This window comes from Periplaneta americana, chromosome 15 (assembly GCF_040183065.1).
Source record: "Periplaneta americana isolate PAMFEO1 chromosome 15, P.americana_PAMFEO1_priV1, whole genome shotgun sequence".
Taxonomy (NCBI): Eukaryota; Metazoa; Arthropoda; class Insecta; order Blattodea; family Blattidae; genus Periplaneta; species Periplaneta americana.
In genome coordinates this window covers 173523766-173536070 of record NC_091131.1, presented here as the reverse complement: position 1 = coordinate 173536070, position 12305 = coordinate 173523766, and the positions used below count along the sequence as shown (strand labels likewise).

Here is a 12305-nt window from a genome sequence, read left to right as displayed (position 1 = left end):
AAATCCATTTCTTGATTTGAATTGCACAATGAGCAGTTAGGGGATTGACATAGTCCAATTCTATGCAGGTGCTTGGCCAAACAGTCATGACCTGTTGCCAATCTAAATGCAATTACAGACGATTTGCGCGGTAAATTGGGAATTAACTGTGGATTATGATGCAGAGAGTTCCATTTTTTCCCTTGAGATTGTGTTATCAAATTTTGTTTGTTGAAGTCTAATTTTTATGAAACTAAAAAGTAAGTGATGACAGAAATCTGACAACTCAACAAATTTTTTTGAAATATGAACAACTGCAGTATGTTCTTTTTTGTTCATGGCTTTTTTAACACTCTAACTGAAATAAACAACTTGTTCGTTAGGTGAGTGCAGTGGTGATGTTCGGCCGGCTCGCACCAGTATTGATGAACCAGTTGTTAAAATATTTCTAGGTAATATTTGCAATTACCATGGGCATATACTGTATATGTTTAACATACATGAGAGAACTGATTGTTAAACTTTTTGAATATCACCACTGGGTGAGTGGTATTGTATAAAGCTAGACTGCTGTTTTGAAAACAAGTTGCTGGATTCAAGGAACCAATTGAGACGTGCAGCAATCATTCTTTCCATATTTTCCATATCTGACTTGTCAGAGAAATAGGTCTGTAGTTATTAATATTAGATGAAGTTTTACCTTTCTTCAAAATGGGTATAATACTGGTAATGCTTTTTTCCAGTTAGCAGGTACTGTAAAAAGTTCAGCATGGTTTTTTAGACTTGTCTCCAAGGTTCTTGATAAATTCTGAATGAATTAAATCTGGACCAAGGACTTCATTGGATTTAAAGAGTCCCAATAGCTGCATCTAGTTCATGGATTGTGAAACTATCAACAAACACTTCTCTTGTATTTCATGTAAAAACACTTCTTTTGTTCACCTTCATATTTTTTTCATGTTTTTTTCTAACTTTTTGTGAGTTGTTGTGATGCTATGTATTATTGTAGGTATATGTAAGGCATTTGCAATAACCTGGGGGTCTGTTAGTTGTGTATTTTTGTAAATTATAAGTGAATTACTTGGTGGATTACTCTTTGTGATATTAGATATATATTTGGGTAAGCTTTTATACCATCTTTTCTATAGTCCATTTTAGAGATGAAATTGTTAAAACTTTGCCTTTTGGCTGAGAGTACTTCTTTCTTAAATTTGGCCACTTTACAAGCTTCCAGTCTATAAAATTGTCTCTATTACTGTTCTCTTCTGCTTGTTTTCTGGCTGTATCACGAGTTAATTTTAATGTCATTGATTCTGGTTCACGTTGACACTTTGTTTAAAAAACTTAAAATTGTTTAACGACACATTAAAAGTGTTAAAATTTTTAAAAAAAGGTTATGTACCTTAGACAGACGGCCCGTTTCGACGCCGGTTCTGTGTCATCTTCAGTGTCCTACGAACTACTGATGTTCCTGTTGATCTTGCATACTGCCATTTGCATTCGTCAGTTGCAGGGGTGGGGGTGTGTTGCTCCTATGGTGGGGGGTGTTTGTTTGCGTGCTGTGTATCATGACATCGAATTATGTGTGGGTATTAAACTGTAATTGTGTATTAAGTACCTTATATGTTGTGGGTGTGTTATTGTATGTTCGTATATTTCGTATTGTTCTAAGATGTTTAACTGTGGACTTTTTGGTGTGATGTGTAGAATTTCCATATCTGTTTCTATATTATTGTAGTCATGATTATTGTTGATAATGTGTTCTGCGTAATTTGATGTGATGTGTGGTTTGGTTATAGCTTTAATGTATTCTTTATACCTTGTTTGAATGTTTCTTCCTGTCTCCTATGAAAAAATGTGGGCATTTTAGTTTGTAAACCCCAGCTGAATTGTATTTATTTGAATGTTTAATGTGATTATTTCGATATTTCTGTGTTGTGTTATTTGTTTTGTATGCTATCTTGCATTTTAGTTTTCTGAATGAAGTTGCAATTTTGTGAGTATTGGTATTGTGATATGTTAATGTTATGTATTTATTCTCGCGTGGTGTTTGTGTTGGTATGTTCTGTTTTTGTTTTGCCTTTTTTATTAGTGTATCTATCATGTTAGGGTTATATCCATTGTCTTGTGCTATATATTTTATTGTGTTTAGTTCTTCAGTATAGTTATCATTGTTCATTGGGATGTTAATTAATCTGTATGTCATTGTACGGAAAGCTGCATGTTTATATTGTACGGGATGGTTTGATGAATTGTGTAGTGTGTTGTAGTTGTGGTGGGCTTCCTGTATATTTTGAATTCGTGTCTGTTATTTGTTTTGGTTATGGTGATGTCTAAGAAATTTATAGCTTGGTTATGTTCTGTTTCTATCGCATACTTTAATTTGGGATATATTTTGTTGAGTTATTGATGTAGGTTTTCTATTTGTCTTTTGTTTCCATTATATAGGACTATTACGGTATGTCATCTACATATCGATGCCAGTACATTATTCTCTCTGCATGTTTGTTGTTGTCAGTGTTTAATATGTGTGTTTGTTCTATATTATGAATGAAGATTTCATCTAATATACTTGATATAGGTGAACTCATTGGTAATCCTTCAGTTCGTGTATAATATTTATTGTTATGTGTGAAATAATTTTGTTTTGTAATAATCTTTTTTTTTTTTTAATGTTTCTAAATCTTTTGCCCAGAAAGGTTTGTAGCTTGGGATCTTTCCTCGGGGCACCCATTTCTTTGCTCCTTTTAGTACCGGTATTATAGTTGCACAAATTATATTGTTACATTTTTCTGGGGATTCGTTCATATTAATGGAGAGGTTATTTTCTAGGTCTTCTCTGAATGTAGTCCAATTGGATTTTTTAAAATTCCAAGAACATCTGTTATACGATTTGTTTGTAGGTTTCTGATGGTAGTAAAATAGAAGTAACAATGATTCTGTGGCCAAGTCCAGGGTCTTCCAAAACTTTCCTGCTTGCCTTGTTATATATGTCTGAAGATATTAGAGTTAAATCTGGATTAGATGTTTCATGGGAATGAAGAAATGTTGGAGGATCTTCTGGGTTGAATAATAATTGGATTGATTGGGTGTTAAGAAAATCTTCTATTGAATGACCAACAGAATTGATGCCTAAATATCCCCATTCTTTAGAATGATCACTGAAGTCTCCAATTATGAGAGTCTTTGGTGTAACTACTATATTGTCCAAATTGGGTTTGTTATTAGGGGGTTATATATGCTATACATTTTGAAGTGTTATTTATCCAAAGTTCTATTTTACAAATTTCAGATTTGTGAATAATTTCAAGGGAAAAATTGTTCCTGGGCCGGGTATCGATCTGGGACCCTTTGCTTAGCACATGAATGCTCTACCGATTGAGCTACTCCAGGAACTATACAAGACACCGTCACAATTCTTCCCTTTATATCCACACAACTCAAATGGGCTGACAAGACGCCAGAAACCCAACTTTGAGTGCACACAAATCTGTGTGACTTAAATTGTGGCTTTTTGTTAACGTACCTACAGTAAAGAATATATTAGGCCTGCTTCACAGGGAGCTTCTACCTGAAAGCCAGATTTGCATAATATATTCGTTACTTCAGATTTGTCTTCCTCAGTCATTTTTTTAATAATGTTGAAGGTTAGGCCTAAAGTTATTCCTCTTTTGATGCCAACTAATATGCCACTAGCTCTTTGTTTTGCTTTAGGTTGTGGAAGTGTCATTTGCAGAATTTGTATAACACATGAGGTCCATAAATTCACACCCTTCCAATTATTGCATTTATACCGGTAACAATAGAGTTATGAATTCCTAACAGTGAGTAGTTTCAATACTAATGTAGTAAACGTCACAAGAATTATTTCCTTGATGTGAAATATTTCATTAGAATAAAATAAAATTCTCATAGTAACAGCTAAAATGCTAGTTAAGTATTTAAAATGGAGCACGATTATGTACAGATAAAGCACTGTTTAATAATGTAATTGAGAAAAAAATTAAAGAAACATTTGATCCATGTTGAATCTTTCGTACACTACTTTTAACACTTGAATATAAATAATTGATTAATTCATCAAACGCAGCCACACAACAGACAGCGAAGTTTGAGATGACGCCGAGATCTAGTAGGCTCTGAGGATGATGTGAAGAAGCACCGAAACAGCTGTAAGCCGCACATGCTTACACAATTAACATGAGTAAGATCGGCATTTAATCAATTATAAACATTTAATATTATCAAAACTTCTTCATTTATGTCCTTTATATTTCCTTATACAGTGAAACCTCTCCTTACGGACGCCTCCAAGTTAGGACACTCCTCATATACGGACAGATTTTTATGTCCCAACTGAAATAATATAGAAATAATGATCAGTTTAACTCTCTTTTACGGACACTCTCAGACACGGACACGGACAGCTGTTTCACAGTCCTAAAGCTTGCTTTACCTCCTGACTGCAGACAGATCTTGGATTTCAAAATCTAATGTGTTACAAAAATGGAAAATTTAGCTTTGAGAACTGTACAGAAATTCCTTACCATGAAAGAAGACAATAAGGGTCTCGTAGGCTACCACTAGCCCAACCGGCTACCCCTTGTTGCCTGGAAATGGGTGGATAAACAAAGTCATAAAATTTAACCTGTCTGATGGGTCCAAGGTGAAATTGTATTCGACACACAATAGGGCTAGTAGGATTATTTTCTTCACTTCAATCAGTTGTTCTGTTTCGAGAGACATGGCACCTGAACGTAATGGTTAAGTTGAAAACAGTAAATTACAGTACTGCATAACTGTAGACCTAGAATAAAATTGCATGGCATAGTACTGTATTTTCCTTTTTCAGTCTTATCTGCTATAGTTCAAAGTTGCAAAGAATTTACTGTAGTATACTATATTTAGAATTAAACTACAGTAATACATTTCATTTAAAGCATGAAGAAATACATACTGTAATGTATAAGTTATTATAAATTTACTGTTACATTGGGGAGCCTCCCTCCCAATAAAGGACACCTCCTAAATGCGGACAGATTGTTACGTCTCTTCGATGTGTGTAAATGAGAGGTTTCACTGTATATGATTGCATAATTACTCTAATCCAGTAAATCAGTCACCTCTGTTACACCATTCTGTTCCTATGGGTACACAGTTGAAAAATAAATCCCACAGGTGTCAGCACAAGCCAAGATGATGCACAAAAACCATCTTGATTAGTACAATCAAGCTATGTTCACCCATTTTGATTTGGCGAGTTTGTGTGTCATACTCTTGCTTTGTGTTTTAGTCTAAACATGCATTTTTACTATTTCAGATCTGTTAGTGTTGTGTTTTCCACAAATAACAAGATATAAAGTCAAGATCAAGAGGACATAATAGTACACGTGTGCAGTACCTAAGTTGCTATTTTGGAGATTTTAAGCAAAAAAAAAAAAGGTTCACACATGCTTATGTTTGCTTTGTCATGTCTGTTACCTGTCAGATCTCTTACTCCATGTCATGTCTGTTACATAATTCAAAACAGAGCCTTAATTATTTCTAATTGTCTATCTTTAAAGAAACTAAAGCTCAAATATCTTCGCCTTAAAGGCAATCTACTATGATAATTGTTACTGAAAGAATGGTTTCTGTTAGTTACTGAACAAGTTATTATTTTATATTAGGTAAAAGATTTGATATTAAGATATTTAATATACTAATTGTTCATTTTTGATCTGAAGTTAGTTCTGTTACTATTCTAAGAACTATGCATTGTTTAAATAATTACTGATATAAAAATAAAGGAATTCTATTTCTATAAAGATCCATTGTCTTGTCCTGTAACACACCTGACATTTCGTCGTGCCATCAAAGATTCATTGATACTTGTAGAGAATGCTGTAAAGCAAGGTGAGTGTACCCATACAGTGGCTGATTACTATGACAGAGACATTGCACTATATTAATACATGCAGAATATGCACTAAATAATACTTTAATTTTGACGTTCTCAATCGTCCATTTGTCATACAAATTTCGCAAATGAACCAGAAATGTATTGTAGTTCTTGAAAACAAAGAACTGTAATTGTTCAGCTTTAACATTGGCTTCCATTATTGCAAACATATCAATGTCTTTATCTGTTCTAATTTTATGTATTTCAGTATTCTTGGCTTGATTAAGGCCTCCAGCATTCCACTGTAAGACTTCAGCTGAGGTAGAATTATATTGTGTTTTGTCTTGTTATGTGATGCTAAAATAGTCCCTGTCTGGAGATCCGAATGAGGGGACTTTTTTACCTGCGGAATATTTTACTTTGGATTGTATTTGTCATTTGAGCATATTGGATGGTCGTTTTTTTCTATGTTCATTAAACATAATTCAGGGGGCACCACGAGAAGGCGACCATCATCACCCCCAGAACACCAATATAGCGCGACATATTATTGTGGTGGAAGGCTAGACTTGTTTCATACTGAGATGCCACAAGTCTCGCACCAAACTCTGCATCCTGGAATGACTGTCAACAGTGAAGGATGTGAGTGAAAACCAAGTGTTACGATACATCATTATTGCAAACCTATAGATCTATTGTTACTAGGTATAATTCAATTTTTTTGGGTCTGCTAAGCCTCAAAATCTATTAATTTGAGAAAAAATTAGATTAGATTAGATTAGATTTATTTATTTAACCTGGTAGAGATAAGGCCATCAGGCCTTCTCTGCCCCTCTACCAGGGGATTACAACTATAACATGAACAATAAGATTACAATTAATATTAAATTTACAATGACAATTACAATAAAAATTAAAGTACGACAAGAATACCTGATTAATGAAAGCTAGACATTTTATCATAGAAGTTAAGAACAAAGAATATTTTTGTATTTACTAAATTACAAATTAAACCTACAATAACAAAATTCTATAGTGATGAAATTACCGGATATTGAGATATTTTGTGGTAGATTAAAAGAACTATTTACAAGAAACCATGTCTGAACGAGTCTCAATTACTGACCAAGTGCCTAGTAAGTTTGCGTTTGAATTGAATTTTATTTCGACAGTCCCTGATGCTAGCAGGTAACGAATTCCAGAGTCTTGGCAGGGCTATTGTGAAAGAGGATGAGTATGAGGAGGTGCGATGGGATGGTATTGTTAGTATTGTTTCATGGCGAGAGCGTGTGTTCAGATTGTGGTGGGAAGAAAGGTAAGTGAAGCGAGACGACAGGTACGAAGGAATAGAAGAGTTCAAGATTTCGAAGAGAAAGAGAAGTGAATGTAAATTTCTTTTCTTATCTAGTTTAAGCTAACCTATTGCTTCCAGGGATGGGGTAATATGATCATATTTACGAACATTGCTTACAAAACGTACACACAAATTATGAGCACGTTGAAGTTTCATTTTGTTGTCGCTGGAAAGGTCAGTCAGTAAAATGTCAGCATAGTCAAAATGGGGAAATACAAGGGTCTGCACAAGGGACTTTTTTAAGCAAGAGGGAAGATGAACATTTATCCTTTTTAGCACATGAATAATAGAATATACTTTTCTGCAGGTTTCTATGATTTGCATGTCCCAGTTGAGATTATTATCCATGTGAATGCCAAGATTTTTTACCAAAGAACTGAAAGGGATATGCACTGTACTTACTTTAACGGGGGAAATGTCGAGGTGCTTTACAGCGTCGGTTTGCCGTTTGTGTCCTAATATGATTGCTTGTGTCTTTCCAGGATTGATATTAAGATGGAATTTCTTTGTCCATGTCACAATCGAGTCAATGTCTTTGTTCAATTTATCTATAGCGTCATTTATTCGATCTAAGCGGGAAGAGATGTAGCATTGAAGGTCGTCAGCATACAAGTGATAGTTACAATGCCTTACATGAGATGTAATATCACTGACATATATCGTGAACAACAATGGTCCGAGTACCGAACCCTGTGGTATACCTGATGTTATGTTAAACCAGGAAGAGCTTCGATTCCCGGATACAACACATTGTTGTCTTTCCCATAAGTAGGATTCGAACCAACTCACAGCAGTCTCTGACAAATGCAGATTTCTCAATTTATGGGTGAGCAGGTCGAAATTTACAGAGTTGAAAGCTTTGCTAAGGTCAAGAAGTGTTAGTATTGTTACTTTATTAGAGTCGATTGCTTCACGAATGTCTTCTGTCACTTTAAGTAGAGCAGTGCTTGTGTTGTGTCCAGCTCTGAAACCTGACTGATACTTGTCGAATAGTTTGTGTTCGTTCATGTAGTTAGTCCTCTCAGCTGTGCGCGCTGAATGCTCTTTCCATCTGACCCACACCGGGACATGATCCATGGTGCCGGCCGAACTCCTCTCATTGTATTATCAATAGCCTACTACCTGCATTTAAGACATTCAAGCCATGTATTCAGGAGCACATATTTAAATGACTTCATGGTCATTTTCAACAACAGTTCATGAGTTACTGTTAACATTGATATATACATATATATTCTTATATGATGTCTCACCATCCTCATTGAATAATCAATGGCTATAAATAGCCATACTGCAAATATCTATTAATATGAGAAAAATTCGTTCCAACACCTGGAATCGATTCATTGATTATAAAATGAGGATGGTGAGACCTCATATAAGAATATGTATGTACCGGTATATGCGCCTCAAAAGCCTCTTAAGAGCTTAGTCACTGACAGATATTTCCCTCAGAATTTGTCATTTGAGCTCAGCATGTGGAACAGCCAGGCGCTACATGCCCAGCAGAGTAGGTGAACTGTCTGGTCTTACCTAGGCTCTCTGCCCTGATCATGGAACCTGTATGTAGTTTCGAAACTTTAGAAATGTTAGCTCCAGGACATAGTGCAATATCCAAATCACATTCACCGTGAAAACCTAAAAAACACATATAATTTAAGGTTATATAGAAGGTCTAACTCCAAACTTGTTAGCAGAATTTTTGTAATGTGACGTTGTTTATGCATTACCAAGTAGAGACAAATGATACTTTGGGGAAATTGCATTAATGCAATCTAAAGCATAAATGAATTCAGAACTGTGTTTTGTGCATGTCGAAATGGAAATTAAATAAAACTTGATTTAATGTAACATAGTAGCAGCAGCAGTATCTATTGCCCAGGCACTTGGAAGTTCTCCATTCGCCTTCTAGCTTTGTAGTATAATTTAGAGTCCGAATCCAAAACATCTGATGCCAAAGCTGGACATTTTCGTAAATGTTCTTGATTCATCAAAGAGTCTTCTAGGTTACACAGGATGCATTTTGGTGAACCAAAAATTTCAATTTTAAACAGGGTGGTGACCAGTTAGCATCCGAAATTTTGCTACTGAATCATGTCGAGAAGAATCAGATACCTTATATATTCTTTTTCAGTAAGTAATACTGACCAAGATTTATTATTACTGTTTTCTTAAAATTTCTTCAGAATTTTCATTTGAAATTTAATTTTAATGTAACATAACATGACTTAAAATACAGATTAGCCCAAAAAAAGTATACACTGTTTGTTTATAAATAACTTTAGAACAAATTCAGATAAAATTCTCATTTTCGGGGAAATTGTAGCTTAATGGATAGGTCGAAGAGGTGCTGTCGAGTACCCAGCACAGTCCCCAGACCTAACACCAATTTCTACATATGGGGGACTCTAAAGGATGTTGTTTATTGGGAAACTCCAGGTACACTGGATGTGCTACGAGAACAAATCAAAATTTAACGTCATGTGCAGCTATGACACTGGACACATTACAGAACTTAGTTTGTGGAGCAGTTCGGCGGCATCAATAGTGTTTGGATGCTGTTGGTGGTCACTTTGAACAATTTCATGAAAAACGAGAATTTTTTCTCAATTTGTTTCACTGTTTTAGGACCCCATCTTCTTTCATTCAGAGCAGAACTAAGTACAGATCTAATACTTTTCTTCTTAGGCATAATTTACAACTTATCCAACTAAATATAACAACTATAAATAAACTGAACACTACAACTATACTTATTTCACTATTTTTAGGTCTATGTAAATGTTTCTGTGTAAATGGAACACTCAACAAACGAATATAAACCCACAACACAAAACTAAACACTCAACTAACGATTATAAATGCACAAAAACAAACCAAACAAGGCTGCAGGTCGAGTTTGATAACCAGTCTACTATTGTAATATGAAGTTACGACATGTGTATCGTACAAAGTTTCATCCGCTTTGATAAAAAAAAAATGTAAAATTGAATATTGTCTAAATGTAAAATTTTTATTGAAAGCTATATACATTTGCTTTGTAGGTGATCGATTCATATAGAGGGCCATGTACAAGAAACATTTGAAGAATGTTATTATTGTCGGTACTGTCACCATGACTATTTATAAATATAAGTGTCAATGGTATTGCATTAACAGCTGTACTGATTTATTAATTCCAACAAAATCGTGACAGAGGTATGAAGAGGAATATAAGAAGTTTGAAGAGTGGTGTAAAAAAAAAAGTAGAGAATATTTCTGAAAAGTTTATGCTGGAATATTTTTCAATGAAAAGTGAAAAGAAGAAATCAAGTTCTCTGTGGATTCATTATTCTATGCTGCGGTGTACGGTATCACTGAAGAAAAATGTGGACATCAATCAGTAAGTAGACACAATAATTGTTAGCTTTTTAAAGCAAAAAAGTGAATTGTGAAAATGTTACCATTAATGTGTATAACAAATAAAAAGCTTACAAGGACAAGGATCCTGCTGATCCAAAGTTGCACTTGGGCATGGGTTAGATTCCAGCTTATGCTCATTACTGATAGTTTTTTCCGAGGTTTTCTCCAACCATAAGACGAATGCGAATGTCAGGTAATCTATGGTGAACTCTCGGCCTCATCTTGCCAAATACCATCATGCTATTACCAATACAATCAATGCCAAATATCCTAGTAGTTAATACAGGGTCGTTAAATAACCAACTAAACAAATTGCAGAGAACAATCTGAGTAGTATAATGAAGCATTAATGGTTGAAGTGTTGATGAAAATTTTTAGTGGTGGTGGTGGTGGTGGTGGTGGTAGCAGTATGTGTAAGAAAAGTAAATAGTTGGTGTACTATGGTTGATATTTAAGAAAGTGCGAAGTTAATATAGTGCTAATAGTACCTCCCTCATGCCAATAACTCTGCTACAAAAAAGAATAATACAATTATGCCTTAATAAACTCTTGATTACCCTTCAGAACTGTTGTATTCAGGATTTAAAATATTTGACTTCCATCAAATTTATAACAATGTATTATTGAATTTCGTACATAAAAACCGAAATATATTTAATTTATATTCACATCAATCAGTGATGTCAATTGATGCCCACAGGAGCAAGCGCGCGCTTTAGAGCTCAGGAGACCCTGAGCACTTTACAGCTGAAAGGAAAGAGACAGAAGAAAGAGGTCGTATATGCCGCTTGGTCGAGCTATGTTCAGGGATGGCCAGCACTGATTCAATAGATAAAGGGAAGAGAACTTATTAAAACTGTATCCATGTTAATTTTTAGATTTGTCTGGAAGTATAAGTGCATTATAAGCATGTAAGTTTTAATTTCAAAGATCATTTTTCACAAGTTTGATTGTTCAAAAGAAATATTTTCTCAACTTTCTTTATAGAAAAGTGAAATTTTCAGATATAGGCCTATTTATTTAGTAGCCTTACAGAATGTTTTCGTTAATTTAATATACCGTAAATGCATATTACTGAAGATAGTGTATTGAAAGTTTTGAAAATATTCGCATGGAAATGAATTATTAACAGAGCAACTACTGTTACATCATAAGCAAAAGATGCGTCCCCATGTGTTGTAAAAATGTCAGCTCTATAGCTTCAGCACATTTCGAGAAAATAATTTAATATTCTGATGATAGGAAGTTGCTCACCAATAGCACCTTAAAAGCATAATGCGATAAGAGTTTTGTTATGGAATATTAGTTACACTTAATGAATTACACTTGTCATGTCATACCCAATCTCTTTTTTTGGGATATCACTTTCTTTATGAATGATGTGTTTCATCCATTTAGTACAGGATAGTTGTACTACTATGGAATTTATGTGAATATTCCTTCTTATCTCTTTATTATGTTATTAACATTTAAAACACAACTGCAATATTAAGAAATTGGTAATAGTACTTTTGTTTTACAGACAATGTAGATAATATCAAACAGAAAGAAGCCATATAAAAATAACGACATAAAATGTCACGTTCTGTTTGAAGTTTGTGCACCACTGTTTTCTTAATCCTACAGGCTGCTTGCTTATGTACACAATCCTTCCTCTTTCCATACTTAGCGCTTGATGCCTGTGCATGA

General features: G+C 34.4%; 1 protein-coding gene across 6 annotated transcripts in view; it reads left to right on the top strand.

Annotated features, from left to right (window-relative positions):
- Positions 1 to 12305, top strand: part of LOC138715542 (uncharacterized) — a 93754-nt gene that overhangs the window by 28194 nt on the left and 53255 nt on the right. For 3 of the 6 annotated variants that reach the window (XM_069848591.1, XM_069848594.1, XM_069848595.1), the window contains exon 9: positions 10259 to 10596. The exons of 1 other annotated variant lie outside the window; for it this stretch is intronic. In XM_069848591.1, coding sequence (XP_069704692.1) covers positions 10415 to 10596 — 182 coding nt within the window. In that variant the 5' untranslated portion in view covers positions 10259 to 10414. Of the gene's footprint in view, positions 1 to 5299; positions 5919 to 6349; positions 6536 to 10258; positions 10597 to 12305 lie in introns of those variants that run through there. 2 more of the 6 variants (XR_011336400.1, XR_011336399.1) reach the window with 2 other exon arrangements.